A 17,737-nucleotide genomic window follows, 5' to 3' on the forward strand; every position below is an offset into this window, starting at 1 on the left:
CGCACACACACACAGATGCTTTTTCATTCCAAACAAACCTTTTTATTCGAAAATAAAACAACATTTGTGTACAGAAGCTGAAAATTTTCAGCAACAGCAGCAGCAAAAGAACAAAACCAAAAAAAAACATTTTTTAGTGCAATTTAGTGAGTTTTGAACTCATTCTTAAGTTGCTACACATATTCAACACTAACACTCAGTTCCTTTTACTCCCTGCCGACCACAGTCATCCTTTATAAAGACATCAGTCTCACTTCAGTCTGTAAGAACTAAGCTTCCCATTCTTAGAAAACCAACTCCTCCAAACATCATCACTGCACTCAAAAGTTGCATTTTGAGGGTCCCTGAATGCACCTAATAAAACAGAACATTGTATCTGTTTGTGAAGTCGCCCAGGAAAGTGTTTTCATAGATATAAAAACAGATGTATAAACGATTACATACTAAAGTCATTTTCACCTGAGGAACTGAACATGTGACCTGAATGTATAGATGAACACATTTTCCCCAGAAAGTGCCTTTTCTGTTTTCTTTAGTTTCTGCTCGTCTGGTCAGGTCTGGTCCGACGTGGGTCTGGTGACATCTGTGATCCCTGAAAAGTGACTGGCTGAAGCTCCAGAGCTGTCACACAGCAGCTGCAGTGATTTCTGTGGACAAAAACAAAAATTTCTCAGTGTGTTTGTGCCTCTGTTCTGATTACTGAACCACAGGATTTTGATGTGATCAGACTTCACGACTGCGCGAGTCACTGCAGGGTTACCCACATTGAATTATTTTTGCTCAGCTGTTGTATTTTCAGTGTTTTCTACAGAAATCCAGAGTTAATGAACAGCAGAATTACAACTATGTGACTCCTAAAATAACCATTACTGCTATTAATTACATTTTTTGGTTCATTTTGTTAGTACTATATAGTCACAGATTTGTTTTTATCATGGTCCTATTTTAAATATACTTGAGCTATCGCAGCCTGGATTACGTGGCCAGCATGACATTCACTTTCTTATTTCACCTCTCTGTCTCAGACACGCAAGGAAAAATATACTCAAATGTGAGTCACACTAACTTCCCTCTATTCTGTGAGACACAGAGGGCACTTTCTCACTCAGTGATCATTTTACATGCAAATACAGCCAAAATGACAGCATCACTGCTGCTTTAGCTTGTGTCCTTTCATCAACTTCCACACTGAAACTAATGAGGTTCTTTTTCCATCCTTTTCTTTGTTTTTCCCCTTTAGATCAGGGATGTTGGGAGGAGTTTTACAGCTTTTCCTATTGATAAAGACCCCCAATTATTATCCACACAATACCAAATTAGTTTCACTGGTCCGGCCCACCTAAAAGCAAAGTGGGCTATATATGGCCCACTATGTAAAATTAGTTTGAAATCCCTGCTTTAGATTTAGACAGATTTCTACATAAAGAAACTGGCTATTTCTGCTATCATGTGATAAAAGTATAGAAACCTTACAGAGAAGAACTTGAATTTGTGGCATTTGGGGCTAACAATTTGTTTCCCAAATGACCGTATATGTGCCCACAGTAAGTTGAATGCTGCCAGAGTCAGTGTTACTGTGATATAACCAGAAGTTGAAACTACCTGAATAACCTACGCAACTCACCTCAGCTCTCCTCAGTTTTGCCATTTCTTTGAGTTTCCTTAGCTCCACTTCTTCTTCTCCTTCCTCCTCCATCTCCTCTTCCTTCTCCTCTTCCTGATTGGTCTGGCAGGCTTCAACCTTTGGGACTGGTGGCATGGTAGCCAGGAGTGCAGGGAGAGTAAAACAAGACAGAAAGCGTGCCTTCAGCAACTGGTAGGCAGGATTATTTGAGAAACGCTCAGCTACCAGCTGACGAACTGCTGCCACCAGATCCTCCTCCTCTTCCTCCTCATTCTTCTCCTGCTGCTCCAGGTGGTCAGAGCTGACAGGGGTGGCTGCAGGGGAAGCTGCAGGGGGACACAAACAAACAGAACAACCTGAAGTCTCTGGAGGAAACTGCCAATTATTAAACATTCAGCACTTAATATTTTATCAACAGAGAATTTAGAGCGTAGGAGACACCACCTGCTGTCGGGTCATATGGTGTGTTACCTGGTTGTTTCTCGGCGGGTGTGATGTCTGAGGTGGAGTCCGGCAGTTCTGGTGGAGGTTGAGGTGGAGGGTCATTGGAGCCGTTCTTTGTGCTGCTGTCAGGCTTGGAATTGGTCTGGGGCCATCTGGATTTGTTGCCCTCACGCACCAGCTGCAGGGACGACCTGGTTAGGGACTTCTTGGCACAAAGCAGTCTACTGAGCATGCTCAGATTGCTGACAAAGGGTGGAAGGTAGGGCAGGGACAAGCTCAATCCTGGTACTACCACCCCTCCTGACCCACTTAACCAGTCATTTATGGCTGCTGGGGATTCCACGAACATAAGAGAGGGGTCGATCTCCAGCACCTCCTTCCTCAATGGCCTGGACTGTGGGGCATCCACTCTGACTGTGCCCCACGGTGAGAAGTTAGTGGAAGACCGCGGGGGACAAAAAGGGAGGGAGTAGAGACCATGGTCTAGGTCAGATGGCTGCACTGAGGGTGGGGCGAGAGGCCTTGGGTTACAAACGGGTGGCTCAGGAAGTGGGTGAGGCTGATTTGGAAGGGTTATCGGTACAGGCCCAGAGGACAGTTTAGGTGCAATTGGCCGCAGGCCTCTGGTGGCGAGCTGGACAGGTGATGTGGCTGTGTGTTGGTTTAAACTACTCCCTGGGGAAGGAGGGACAGTGTTTATTACCGCCATCTCCAGGCCCTGGGACGGGGCTTGTGAAAGCTGGACCAGGCCTGTAGGAGTCATGAACCACATCGACTGACCCGGACATAAATGCAACCTGGGCACCGGAGCAGCAACTGGAGTCTGTGTGCTCGCTTTCTCTTTAGAGCAAGCACCGCGAGAACGCTTCTGCCGAGGAGATGAGGTAGAAGATTTTTTCTTCTTGGCTTCAGCCTGCAAACACAGACCACAGAGGAGACAGTCTGAAGAGGTGACAGATACCAGCTAATAAAAACTACCAGCTAATGACCTGCAGCATCGGTCTCCTGTATTTTGATTTTTAAAGAGACCTAAGAAACTCTCGTTTAAAGTCAACTAAAGTGTTTAAAGTGATTACACTACCTGTACATGCTTTGCTATTGTTATTGTAATTATGTGACTAAATGAGGAATGAAGAACAGAATCTAGTAATCTTACCTTGGCCTGAGCATCTTCCTGCAGAGCTTTGGCTTTATGAGTCGGCTTTCGAATTCGCTTTCCGTCCACACCTGTACTTGTCCTGCCCACACACTGGTCGTCCTCGTTTCTCATCACTTCCTGCTTTTCTGCTGCTTGCCTCGGTCTTTTCTTTCCTCTGGCCTGGCCATCTGGAACATTGTTGTCTGGCTGCTTTGGGACAGGACAAGGCTGACTCAAGTCAGACCCATGCTCAGTGGGGCTAGGTGTTAAAAATGTGTAGTTGTGGTCGCTGGAGTTTGGGCATGAAGTGGAGGAAACAGCATGTTGGCTGGTCACACTGGAGGGAAGTGGGACTAAACTAAAGTTTAGAGTTGAAGACATGGCTCCGTCAGAGTGGGAAGGCGTGGCAGACTGGCGTGATGGGAAGGACAGGTTACCAGAAGTTGAAGAGTCATTTGGTGTGAGACGAAGGGATGTGACTAATGAAGAAGGGATAACATCAACTGGATGAGCTGTAGGAGGTGTGGTTTGGGAGGAGTGAACAGTCTGAGGTAGCATCACGATGGGAGGACTGGCCATCTTTAATGGAGCAGACTTTGCCGTCTTTTTTACTTTAGCCTAAACAAAACAAAACAAAGACGGAGATGAGCCAGCAAGATCTATATCAGGGCTCACAAAATCGCCTGCCCGACGTCCCGGGGCTAGCGATCTTTCCAGTCGGGCTACCAAAATCTATCTCTGCCCTGCCCGTCGGGCTATTGTAGGAAGGAAAAATATATGTCAATGCTTTTGCATTCTTTCGGAAATGTAGCTGGGTAATTATGTCATTGGCATCGGTGAGCCACTGTCAATATGTGACATATTGAAATCGCGTTTGAATTTGCGCTTGTTTTTTTGCTTTCACTTTGCAATCGCGCAACTGTGTATAGAGAGCGACAGCACTGATTGGTGAGTGATGATAATTTGCGCACCAATTCCTCTGACATCGTCTTATTAATCGTTAGCTTACTATGCAAACATGACAAGTGAAATCTCCCGCAGCAAGCTTAAACATGTGAGAGGTTGATCGCGCAGAGAATCGCTGAGCGTTATGTGAGTGCGTGTGTAAAAGCATTTCAGTTCTGCTGAGCCAAATAAGACAGGTCAGGGTGAAGAAGTGACAGCCAAAGAAAAGCTTACCACAAAACGGAGAAGTTATGACAAATCAGACTATAAGGCAAAAAGAAAGTGCAGCTTTATGGTTTCATGGACAAAAGAATTTCTGTGGCTGCAATATGACGAGCTAAATAACCAGGGCTGCACATAAGTGGTCCGCAGGTGCGCATTCGCTGTCAAAATAAAAAAAAAAACGCGCACAAGATATGAAGTTGCAACGCGTGTTTGCATACATAAGATTTTCTGGAGGAGGACAGACATTTGTTTAGAACTCTTAAAGATGTCGAAGAAGCTCCTTTAAGCAATTACTTTGGTGTTCCTCCACCTCCAAACAAATGTCAGGGAGTCCGAACCACAAAAGAAGCGCGTATTCTCGGAAAAGTGGTTGCAGGAGGTGAGCTGGCTTCAAACAAATGATGAACGCACAGAGATGTGGTGCAGAATGTGCCGTGAAAATCCCACTCTAGCGGACAAAAACAGTGCCTTTTATATGGACGCAAACGCGCGTTGCAACTTCTTATCTACAAACTATAGGACAGAGGTGCAACAACTAGAGTCATGGTGCCACGACAATAACTTGGTCTTAAACACCAAAAAGACCAAGGAGATCATTGTAGATTTCCGGAAGAGGGGTCATAACAACCATCTGCCTCTCTTCATTGGCAGTGAGGCGGTGGAGAGGGTGAGCAGTTTTAAATTCTTGGGGGTAACTGTGACCGAGGACCTGTCCTGGGGCAACCATATCACCTCAGTTGCACGGAAGGCCCAACAGCGCCTCTACTACCTGAGGAGACTGCGGAGCGCACACATTCCCAGATCTCTGATGTTGAACTTCTACAACTGTGCCATCAGCAGCGTTCTGACGTATGGATTTCTAGTGTGGTTCCCCAGCTGCACCAAGGCCGATCAGCAAGCACTCCAGCGGGTGGTGAAAGAAGCTGGCAGAATTATTGGAACAAGTCTGCCAGAGATCAGTAATATCTTCCCCACTCGCTGTCTGAGGAGGGTGCACAGTATCCTGCGGGACCAACATCACCCTGCGCGCCACCTTTTCCATCTGCTGCCCTCAGGGAGAAGGTACAGGTCTATACAGGCCAGAACATCCAGACTGGCCAACAGCCTGTATCCACAGGCTGTGAGGCTCCTGAACTCTCTGCCCCCCTCTCACGGACAATAACCATATCCAACTTCTTAATAGCAATGAACTGGTCTGCATTGGTGCATCATATCTTTATTCTCTTCCCCCTCCTGCCCCCCCCCCTCTTTCTTAAATAGATAACTATCATATCTGATATCATATCTCACAGTACAATAATATTGAATGGGTTGCATTGTTGTATTTTGTCATGTTTCTCAGGTCTTTGTCTGAATTTCTACGAACATTATTGCTAAGGATTGTCTTATTGCATTGGAGTCACACTGGGTTAAATATGTACACTTGGGTTTTAAGGGGTATTTATTATTTTCTTCTTTTTTTTGGGTTGTATGGAAGCCCCAAACGCAATTTCATTGTTCTTGACAATGACAATAAATAAATACTACTACTATCTGGTGCGCGTTTTTTATTTTGACAGCGAATGCGCACATGCGGACCACTTATGTGCACCCGTGTAAATAACATAATGTTCTGCCGGGTGTGTTGTTGGTTTTCTCTCGATTTCTGAGTCGACAAGCGCCTTTGTTACTGGGACCAGTCATTTTAAGAAAGGCCCCCATTAGAACCCATGAGAAATGCAAGAAATGCATTATTGCTCAGTCTGCAATATCTTTCCCAGAACAAACACCAATTGCAAATAACATACTAAAAATAAACCTGAAAAATCTGTTTAGAACAGCGTACTATGTTGCAAAGAGTGAACTACCACTGGCAAAATTTAGCAGTCTTTGCAAACTTCAAAAAGCAAATGGCCTCGATCTTGGTTCCACTTGTCTCTTACCCGTGACTTCAGTGGAAATTTCAAATTCAGGATCTGACACAGACTGATTCATGTCCTACACAGTTCTTACAAGTTCATAGAAATTTCTGTTCAATTAGAACCAAGTATTTGAGTTGATGATTGTAATTTTTATACAATGTTGTAATTTGTTTTTCAACAATTTTTTGATTAATGTTTTGTTTCCTTTACAATATTATACTTTAATGTATAATATTGTAAAGGAAACAAAACATCAATCACAAAATTGCTCTTTTTTTTTTTATTTTATTTTTTTTATTCGGGCTACTTAAATTTATTTTGGGCTACCAAAAACTGAAGAGTCCCTGCCCACAGGGCTACCAGGGATTTTGAAATTTTGAGAGCCCTGTATATGGCATTCTGATGAGAATGGAAATTGTGAAACCATGTGTCCCGAGTGGGCGTGCTGTGTGCTAAACTTCTGGCAACAAAGAAGAAAATGGTGAAGAATTTCAGCAGAAACTCAAAAATTATGCCAGGGGAAAATAAGCTGTATGTAGAAGTTGCTGAAGAGCTGACTTGAATTTCGCTGCGTTGTACCTGTGACATGTGCAATGACAATAAAAGTTTAATTCAATTCTATTCTATACAAATAACATTGAACTGAACGAGTCGTTTCATATTTTGGAAACATATGCATGACAATGACTGAAATTATATTAAACGATAATTTCTAGGTAATTCTGGGATTTTTTTCAGAATACTGAAAAGTTCAAACAATAGCAGGCAGTGGAATGGTATACTTAATAGTGTGGGAAAGTTTGCATGGTTATGGTGGACTCGTAAAGGCTAGCCGATTAGATTACATAAGTTTAAAAAAAATCCACTGAGCTCAATAAAGGCCTTTTTCCCCCCCTGCAGCACACTTTTCTCGCTCGATAATGGTTTCTAAGTCTCTTTGCAAGTAGAACAAATCGAGCATGAGTGAAAGCAGCATTTTAATTGTTACACTCCCAGTCTAAAAGATAAATAATACAATATTTTTTGTAATAAAAGCAACTAGAAAACAAGCAAAAATAGTGACTTCTGTATAATCATTTGCGAGAAATCTGAAAATGTTACCTTTGCTTTAGTGACTTGGCGTGGAGCTCTGGCCTTCTGACTGAGATTCGTCTTCTTTCTGTCCTTGCTCATACTAACTTCTCCCTCCACACCTGCATGTACAACCCCATTCTGACTCTCGTGATTCTCTGTTTGCTTTTTTCTGGGTAGATTTAGGGTGGAGGGGGAAAGGCAAAGTTGGTGGGAACAGGCAGGAGGGGAGAGGACAGCAGTTTGTGAGGGGCTAATAGGCTGATTAAGGAATGGGGGCAATGAGGCTGTGAGGCTTTGGGTCAAAGGTACAGCCTGTTGGTTACAGCTAGAGGAGACATTCTGGAGCGTTGAGACCACAAAAACTGGAGTGGTAGTCTGCCTCTGACAAGCAGCAGGAAGAGCAAATGGAGAAATAGTGACCCCTGCATGCCGAGATGTGTGTTGAGCTCGAGAGAAAGCAGCATTCAGCTGTGAGCCAGAATGAGGAATTGAGGCAGGCTGGGGAAATGACAAAGGAGCAACTTGAGTCCGGATGTTAGGAGGCACCTGAGTAACAATTGATGGGTGCAGCTGAGGAGGAGGAGTTTGTCTGCACCACCTGTCTGCCGGAGATGGTTCCTGCATGCCCAAATGCATTCGCTGAAGTATTCCTGCCACAGTATTTGGATTTTTAAATTTGCCAGGAGGAGGATTGGAAGGTGGAGTTATTAACGTCACCCCGCTTTGCCTCAGCTCTATCATCTCCTTACAACCCATGACATCCACATTCATGACTTTGAGGAACAACGTGAAGACAGATGTTGAAGAAAGCTCTTTCTTCTCTGCTCGCTCCCTCAGGACATCTGCTGCCATTCTTTTGGTGCTGGCTGGGATCAGCAGGTTGCCAATCCATGGTGTCACTGTAGCCTGAAGCATGAGGTCTACCCCCTGGTCAGTCATTCCTTTCATAAAGAGTGGCCTGCTGGTTTGGGAAGTTTTTGTCTTACATTTAGACCTACTGTAAAACCTCCGTGCTTGATTGTGCAAGTGGGCTCGGAGCTGGTCAGGTGACACCATCATCATGGCGCCGCTGTCGTGGCGTTCTTCCCATCGCAGCTCCCTGGGAGGTGGGCCGATGATTACTGAGCGTCCAGACTTCCCCAAAATGGTTGATCGCACTAACTTGTCATTGTGAGACTCGTTGGAGGAAGCCAACACCACTGGACGAAAGTTCAAGGAAGTAAATGGTTGGGCTCTTTCAACTGGAATCCATTCCTGCATGGGTGGGAACGTATATTCTTCCTCCAATTCCTCCTCCTTCTGCTCCTCTTGCACTTCCACTAGTTTCTCCACTTCTGGTACCTCTGTCTTTTTCATCTTCTTTTTCTTCTCATCATCACTGTCCATATATTCTATCGCCATCTCTTCCTCCTCCTCCTCCTCACTAATCACTTCTTCTTTTATTGCCTTGAGGCGTCTCCTGATGTTGTTGTTGGTTTTAGCAGCCTTCTTCTTCTTCTCATCTCCCCCACGTTTCCTCTGTGGTTTTCTAGCACACCCTAATTTCTGTTTTCAGAGAGTTAAAAAGAGTCATTGTTTCAGTTTCCATGGTTCCTAAGTAGTTAAGCAGTTGTCACATTTTTTGTGAATATTGCTCATTTATGTAGCTGATATTGTAATTCTATCTTCTGCCAGTGGTTAAGCTGGCATTAAATAAAGTAAATGAATAAATGAACATAAGGAGTGTAATGAAAGTACCATTTGGTATGTTTCCTAATATTATAACTATTCTTTGATTATTTTGGTTTCATCTCGTTTACAGACCAGATCCCAGAAGTCCGAATTTTTCCAAACCACCAGCTGAATTACAGACACAGGTACAGTGGGGCAAAAAAAGCATTTAGTCAGCCACCGATTGTGCAAGTTCCCCCACTTAAAATGATGACAGAGGTCAGTAATTTGCACCAGAGGTACACTTCAACTGTGAGAGACAGAATGTGAAAAAAAAATCCATGAATCCACATGGTAGGATTTGTAAAGAATTTATTCGTAAATTAGGGTGGAAAATAAGTATTTGGTCACCTCAAACAAGGAAAATCTCTGGCTCTCACAGACCTGTAACGTCTTCTGTAAGAAGCTTTTCTGTCCCCCACTCGTTACCTGTATGAATGGCACCTGTTTGAACTCATCATCTGTATAAAAGACACCTGTCCACAGCCTCAAACAGTCAGACTCCAAACTCCGCCATGGCCAAGACCAAAGAGCTTTCGAAGGACACCAGGAAAAGTATTGTAGACCTGCACCAGACTGGGAAGAGTGAATCTACAATAGGCAAGCAGCTTGGTGTGAAAAAATCAACTGTGGGAGCAATCATCAGAAAATGGAAGACATACAAGACCACTGATAATCTCCCTCGATCTGGGGCTCCACGCAAGATCTCATCCCGTGGGGTCAAAATGATCATGAGAACGGTGAGCAAAGATCCCAGAACCACACGGGGGGACCTGGTGAATGACCTGCAGAGAGCTGGGACCAAAGTAACAAAGGTCACCATCAGTAACACACTACAACGGCAGGGAATCAAATCCCGCAGTGCCAGACGTGTTCCGCTGCTGAAGCCAGTGCATGTCCAGGCCCGTCTGAAGTTTGCCAGAGAGCACATGGATGATACAGCAGAGGATTGGGAGAATGTCATGTGGTCAGATGAAACCAAAGTAGAACTTTTTGGTATAAACTCAACTCGTCGTGTTTGGAGGAAGAAGAATACTGAGTTGCATCCCAAGAACACCATACCTACTGTGAAGCATGGGGGTGGAAACATCATGCTATGGGGCTGTTTTTCTGCCAAGGGGACAGGACGACTGATCCGTGTTAAGGACAGAATGAATGGGGCCATGTATCGTGAGATTTTGAGCCAAAACCTCCTTCCATCAGTGAGAACTTTGAAGATGAAACGAGGCTGGGTCTTCCAACATGACAATGATCCAAAACACACCGCCCGGGCAACAAAGGAGTGGCTCCGTAAGAAGCATTTGAAAGTCCTGGAGTGGCCTAGCCAGTCTCCAGACCTCAACCCCATAGAAAATCTGTGGCGGGAGTTGAAAGTCCGTGTTGCTCGGCGACAGCCCCAAAACATCACTGCTCTCGAGAAGATCTGCATGGAGGAATGGGCCAAAATACCAGCTACTGTGTGTGCAAACCTGGTAAAGACCTATAGTAAACGTTTGACCTCTGTTATTGCCAACAAAGGTTATGTTACAAAGTATTGAGTTGTATTTTTGTTATTGACCAAATACTTATTTTCCATCCTGATTTACGTATAAATTCTTTACAAATCCTACCATGTGGATTCATGGAGGGTTTTTTTTCCACATTCTGTCTCTCACAGTTGAAGTGTACCTCTGGTGCAAAATACTGACCTCTGTCATCATTTTAGGTGGGGGACTTGCACAATCGGTGGCTGACTAAATACTTTTTTGCCCCACTGTAATCAGGTAATGCTATGTTAATCCTCTCACAACACCAACATTTCCCTCCCTCCAAGACAACAGGTCATGTACCTCATCTGCAGCTTTGGTCATTTGCCTCCATGTCCTCATACACTGAGCATCGATACGGTTGGGAATCTCAGCTGCGATCTTTGCCCAGTGACCTGAAAGAAAAAACACACACACACACACACACACACACACACGAGTTCAAAACACACAAACACTTGACAGCAGAGTGTGTCACTGCAGCTGCTTAAATGTTTAGTGCAGAGTTTTATTTTTCATTGGATATTAATTTTAAAAAAAATGGCTGTGCAGATGAAGATTTAGCTAAAGATTCATGGTATCAGATCACACTAAAGTATGTTAAATGTGGAGCTCCCAGGCAGGAGGAAAAGAGAAAGACCACAAAACATCCATGGATGTAGTGAAGAAGGATACGGAGTGGGTTGTTGTGACGGAGGAGGCTGCTGTATGCTGCAGCTAAAGAAAGAAGAACGCTGCTATGAAAGGGCCGTTCTTAAATAAGGGAAATGGGGAGAAAAGGCTGAGGTATGCCAAATTACACAAGGGCACTGAAGAAAAAAAAGAAAAACAAAGAGTGGAAACATATTTATCACTGTGTGGAAGGTCAAGTGAGCAGTACAACAGTGAGTGTTTACAGTCATCTATGGGGGGAAAACTCCCACTAGGTTTAAATCTGGGACTCCCCACCAATTGACCCTTAGAACTGAAGAAGCTTCTCGGACGAGAGGTGAAATGTCTTCAAGCAACTCAAAGAAGTCCAGACACTTTTCTTTCCAAGCTCTTTAGTCTACGATGACCTGGATGACTGAGAACCTTCACAGACATGTCATCTATAAACCACACTGGAGACTCCACCATGGTATTTCAGTCATTGGTGTGGAACAGTGGCAGTCATGGATTAGCCTCCCTAGATTAACATTATTGAAGCAGTGTGTGGGATCATCTTCACAGAGAACCGAGCAAAGGGTAGAAATATAGAACAGCTCTGGATGTTCTTCAAAAAGCCTGGAGAACTACAGCTGAACACTGAAAAAAGACAAAAAAAAAAAGCCTAAGAGACTTTAGGCTGTGTTGAAGAATAAAGATGGTCAAAGGCCAATTACAAAGTGTACAAACTCTGTTTTGGCCTTGTATACTATATTTCCATTTATTGCTGTACTGACTTTCCATTTTCCTATTAAAATATAAGGGGTTGCTAACGACTTTTGCACAGTACTGTATAAGTTTATAGGGTGAGGAGTTCAGCCACCCAGGATGGGCTCAGAGTAGAGCTGCTGCTCCTCCACATCAAAAGGAGCTAGTTGAGGTGGTTCGGGCATCTGATAAGGATGCCTCCTGGGTGAGGTGTTCCTCGCATGTCCCATTGAGGAGGCCCTGGGGCAGAACCAGGGCATGCTGGAAAGGTTATATCTCTCGGCTGGCCTTGGAACGCCTTGATGTTCCCCCAGACAAGCTGGAGGAGGTGGCTGGGGAGAGGGAGGCCTGGCCTTCTCTGCTTAGGCTGCTGCCGTGACCCAGCCCCAGATAAGCGGAAGAAGACGGACCGATGGATGGATGTATACGTTTATAAAATCTTAATAAAAATCTACTGTCAGTAATGTTTATATTCTGATGAAAATGATTTATGTTCTCATTCTGTTGTCAAAACTGTTCCTTGGTTAATAAGTCAAAACAGAAAAGATGCTGCAGGAAAGATTTTGGGCTTGTGATTTCAGATTTTTTGTGTTTTTGTGAAAGCTGCTGCAGCAACATGCTTTTAATATGCTGCTCTGTGGCATGTTTGTGACCCACCGACTCCATGTTTCTCCACCAGCTCCACTAGCAGCTCTCTCTCCTTCCTGTCGAATGGGCCTCTTTTTGTCCCCGCCTTCAGACAGTCATAATACCTGCAAGCAACCCCACACACATCTTAACTAGGACCCAGATTATCAGACAAACTCAGTTCTGTTCTTCCAGTCAAGTGTTACCTGTCTCTGCAGCCTCCATCAGTGCGTCCGGGAACCTCCAACCTGATCTTCCACCAGTTCTTCTCTCCGTGACGAGCCACAGCTTGTAGCAGAAGCTGACAGACAAAGACCGGTCAGTAACTAGATGTTATCATATGTATCAAATATATATATATATGCAAATATAAAAAACACTCATAGTAGGTTCCAAACTGGGACCTTATGCAGCAGAATCTCATCAGAGGAACACAAACAAGTACTTCCTCTCTGAACTATTTACACTACTGATTGTACACTAATGTGGCTCTGCTATGGTGTATCCACTTAGTCCTCTGTGTACCTTATCCTCCTGCTTGGTCCATGGCCCCCTCTTCAGGCTCGGGTCTAAAACTTGGTTCCACCTGTAGATCAACTGTGCAGGGTCACGACCCTCCATGAAGTAACTCACTGGGAACAGAAGAGGTTTCAGAGTGTTGGCATGTAAAACAAGCACATGCACCTCATTAATGACAGAGAGACAGGCGGACTGATGTAACAGTGTGATGTGATTACTCTGTGTGTACGGGATGAAGTTCCCGATCCTCATCTTGTCCACCAGCTCTCTCAGCAAATCATCTTCAGCTGGAGTCCAGCTGCCACGTTTTAATGATCCCGAGACAAAACGCTGGAACATCTGAAGACACATGAAAGCTGTTCTTCCAGTCTGGGAGGGAGGGGAGGGGAGAGAGAGAGAGAGATCAAAAATAGACACACATTTCAGACAAATAGACAGTGCTCCCTCCTGCTCACCCCCAGCTCTTGAGCGATGATCTCCCAGTGTCTCTCTTCGTGTTTCCTGCTGATCTCCTTCAGTTGCTGCACCTCCTCCTGGCTCCACCGAGTCTTATTAATGGACGGGTGGAGGAAGTTCTGCCAGAAACAGCGGATGTCCCCTGCATCCCTCGTCTCTTCAAACTGGGGACGATGGTAAAAGAAGTGATCACCTCAACACTCCGTCACTTTTGCATTCGTCATCGGATTCACTAATTACTTTTCAAAACTTACATCAATGTTGGATATTTTCTGCCAGTCATATTCTTCAAATCGATCACCAATCAGCTCCTCTTCCTTCTTCTGTCTGACCATTCAGAACAGAGAATGAGATACACGTTACATTTTAAAATGCTGAACATACTAGACTGTTACAATAAAAAGCTATTGATAGCAATATTTGTAGCAGTGGCTAATAGAAAAGTTAACTGCCTAGCATTATTCTAAATACTTGTTTCTTACCATACTAAACTAAACCTGAACCAAGCTAGAACATTCTGGTAAATCACTGGCTTCAGCTCAGAGCTGAAGAAGCTTCTCAGATGATCTTTAAGTTAAGGGTATTTGTCAGCTGTGCCAACATAGACCGTAAACTGTTTGTTGGACTTCTAGAGCTCTCCGATGTTACCTGATAATGTGACAATTCCCATTTCTGGTATAAATATGGACACATCTGGCCCTGCAAGAACACTGAAGTCCAAAATTGATATCCAGCTAACCTGAGCAAGTTGATTTCTCTCTCCAAACTGTCTATCTGCTCTCTGATTAGCTGCCTGTCTGCCTCCTCTACGGAGAGCAACTTCTGACTCAGGTAGTCCACCCTGAAAGAGAAATACACAAAAAGAGACACAAAAACAAGGCAGACAAAATGTAAAGTAAAAAAATATCTATATATCAATAATAATTAAAAACAAAGATGAGAGCACGTGATGTTACTTTGAGAGTTTGGGCTGGATGAGTCTCCTCAGGCTCTCCCTAGACACTGCATGGATCAAGAGAGTCTTCTGCCAGCTCTCCCCTAAGACACAGATATCGGACATGTTGAAGGGGCAAACACCACTTGGTGATAAAATGGTAAATGGTCTGAACTTATACAGGACCTATTATGCTCATATCCCTTCAATGTTGTTTTTGGGCTCTAATTTTCTTGACTGACAGTTGAAAATAATCCTTATTTATTTATTTATTTATTATCAGTGCAGCAACTTCAGTGGGACTTCACTTCAGTTCATTACAATAAAACAAGCAGTTTTAACTCTAGTCCCATTAAGATACCTTTCTTTTGACTGCCTCTAGGATAGAAAAGTTTCTATGGTCACAGGTTACAGCTCTCTCTTTAAAAAAAAAAAAAGCTACCTTGAAGTGGAGCAGTCTGCCTGCGCTTTCTGGCTCATAAGGATTACAGACCTTGTTGAAACTTTGGCCATGTTTAATATGAGTATCCACTACTGTAACCACCAATTTTAACAAAACAAATAGTCCAAAATACAGCATATTAACAAAGCATATTACATTTGCATGCCCATGTCCCAACTTTTAATAATTTGTTTAAAATGTTTTTGCGTGTTTGAGCACTTGAGATGCTCTTTGTATTCATTTCAAATTTAATGTATGGTTTAAATCACTCGCAAATCGTTATGGATTCTGTTTAATTTATATTTGTGCTGCAAAAACATCACTGAAATCAGGTTGATTACATAAATTATGCACCTGCTAAACATCAGCATGTTAGTCTTACTTACATGAGCATGAGTAGATGCTAGTGCTAGTATTTAGGCCTAAACAGTGTCACAATGCACCTAACATGTTCATTTATTTATATACATTTATTTGGTTTGTTTCACTGTGGGGAAGAAAAAAAAAAAAGGAGGGAGGAAAAAAAAAATTAAGACGGACTTTTGCGAGATCTCGCAAAAGTATTGCGAGATCTCGCAGGGGGGGGGGGGAGTTTGTACTGTCTTACATCGTCTTATTTTCAGCTTCTTGTCGTCGAGATATCCTGCAATCCTGCTCGCCTTTTCCTTCGCCTCCTGATTGGCTGGAGGACCCTGAAGACATACAGACAAACACAGTCCCTAATTGGTCAGCTGCAGTAACAGTAACCCTGTGTCAGTTGTTGGGCATGTTTGTCTTACCAGTCCCGTCAGTTTATCCTTGAAGTATGGTTTTAGGAAGCGACCTAGATACATCTTCATTGGCTGCTGGTAGGAGGAGTTGGTGGGCTGCTGTTTGGAAGGCTCTTTGATCTGTCCAGACAGCTGAGTTTCCAGCTCCTTCTGCATTAGAAAAACAACAAGCAAACAAACAAACAAAAACATTTAATATGAGCACTGACCTACTGTCTGTAGTCATGTGTTAGTACTGACATGCTGTCTGAGATTGTCTGTTAACACTCCTAATGTCTCTGATTGTGTGCTAATACTCTTCTAATGTCTGTGTTTTGACCTGTTGTGTGCATTAATACTGACTGAGTATTTGTGTGTGTGTTAGTAGCGACCTGCTCCTTCTGGTTTTGTGTTAGTAGTTTCTCCAGCTGGTCCAGAGTCTCTTGGACCACCTGCTGGTACACGAGGTTCATCTGAAGACATGAGTCCACTGACGGTGACAGGCCAAGGTCACTCTGTAATCAGTGTAATTATACAAAGTTATTTCACAGTTACTGACAGAGGTACTGACAGCTTAAGGACATGGACACTTACCTCCTCACTGATGCTGCAATCATCATCTGCCAGACAGAAAGCAGGAGACATTTATTTGCCTTTTTAAATTCTCTAACAAGTACCAGAGTTCCCAGTGTGGTTCCTTTAAGGTTCCTTCCTCATTTTTGATGTAAATTATATTTTAGCAGATAAAATGCATGGTGACTTTTTCATTAGTTTCTGATTATGTGAAAATAAATAAATAAATAAATAAATAAATAAATTCAGGCTCCACAGACATGCTGCAGGACAGCCAGAGAGAGGTACCTGAAACAATGATGGGACTGTGTGGTCCCAGCACTTCCTCCAGGTTCTGGATCTCTTTCTGGATTTTCTCTCTCTCAGCCAACAGACCTGCTGCAGACTTAATGCAAGAAAACACACACACACACACACACACACACACACACACACACACACACACACACACACACACTTTGTGTCTTTGTCGGAACTCTCATTCAATTCATGCACAGTTTTACTGTGAGATCTACCTGTCCCGCTGGGGTATCCACATCTTCACGATCACAGTCATCATCTAGTCAGAGATATAGCAGGTTATTTAGAGACAAGCAAACAGAGAGCGCGATAAAGACAGACAGAGAGAGAAGATGGGTACCTGTCCCGCTGCTTAGGAGCTCCAGTTCAGCATTGGTTACAGACAGACTCCGTTCTAGTTCCTCCACCTCTCTCTGGATCTTGTCCCTCTTTGCTGCCAGAGAGGCGGACATGTCTGTGGACAGACACAGAGAAGGTTGCATTATTATGTCACGACAAACATCATGATGAGCCTTTAACCTGGTGATTTGGTTCAAACCGAAATATTTATTAATAAGCGTCTTTCTTTTGACAGACTTGTGGTCAGGGCAACCACTTCGATAGAAAACAACGCGCGCGGACGCACACACACAAACAAATATAAATATTTTTATTAACTTCCTGGTTGGGAACATTTATAAGTATATGTAGACAAAACAATGTAAACGAGTCTTGTTCATTTTCTTTGTATAAAGCTTAAACTGAGTTTAACCTGAAGCAAACACTTTCAGATTGAGCAGTAGTAGCACTACTTGTAACAGCACTACAATACACACTGAGTAGTATTACTAACACACTGCACGAGCGTCTAAGACCTCAGCATCTCGTGCAACATCGTTTACCTATGTGTCTTTACCGAGTCTTATTACGTTTGTACTTTTTACCTCCACACGCAGGGACCTCCAATCAACGCGTTTCCGACGTTAACATATTACCCAGCAGGCTGTGCGGCGGGGAAAACTGTGCTTGGACGTTCCGTTGTTCACACTTAAGTTCCGGTTCAGAAAGTCCACAAAAACCATGCATGGCAATTTATTATTCCGTTTGTCACTGCGATGCTTCAAGCTACACGCAAGAAAAGACAAAAAAAAAAAAAAAAACAAAAAAAAAAAAAAA

The 17,737-nt window shown here is 43.5% G+C and overlaps 1 protein-coding gene across 2 annotated transcripts; it reads right to left on the minus strand.

Moving 5' to 3' along the window:
- Positions 1 to 19: 19 nt before the first annotated feature.
- snapc4 (small nuclear RNA activating complex, polypeptide 4) lies at positions 20 to 17,721 on the minus strand. Of its 2 annotated transcripts, XM_005940094.3 has the most exons (22): positions 17,506 to 17,721; positions 16,923 to 17,036; positions 16,798 to 16,841; positions 16,571 to 16,667; positions 16,304 to 16,329; positions 16,102 to 16,224; positions 15,740 to 15,880; positions 15,568 to 15,652; positions 14,541 to 14,622; positions 14,324 to 14,425; positions 13,839 to 13,911; positions 13,584 to 13,748; positions 13,347 to 13,497; positions 13,135 to 13,241; positions 12,816 to 12,910; positions 12,640 to 12,734; positions 10,891 to 10,982; positions 7,379 to 8,896; positions 3,225 to 3,824; positions 2,096 to 2,981; positions 1,625 to 1,950; positions 20 to 647 (listed from the first exon to the last, which is right to left on the minus strand). In XM_005940094.3, exons 2-22 carry the CDS (start codon positions 17,032 to 17,034, stop codon positions 552 to 554), a joined length of 5,016 nt encoding a protein of 1,671 aa, XP_005940156.1. In that variant the 5' UTR covers positions 17,035 to 17,036; positions 17,506 to 17,721; the 3' UTR covers positions 20 to 551. The 2 variants fall into 2 exon arrangements, with proteins under 2 accessions (XP_005940156.1, XP_014194812.1); XM_014339326.2 differs by lacking the exon at positions 17,506 to 17,721 and having other exon boundaries at positions 16,571 to 16,660; positions 16,923 to 16,999.
- Positions 17,722 to 17,737: the final 16 nt, after the last annotated feature.

The sequence above is a fragment of the Haplochromis burtoni genome, unplaced genomic scaffold, assembly GCF_018398535.1.
Source record: "Haplochromis burtoni strain Fernald_Lab_line unplaced genomic scaffold, NCSU_Asbu1 Contig_286, whole genome shotgun sequence".
In the NCBI taxonomy this organism is placed as follows: Eukaryota; Metazoa; Chordata; class Actinopteri; order Cichliformes; family Cichlidae; genus Haplochromis; species Haplochromis burtoni.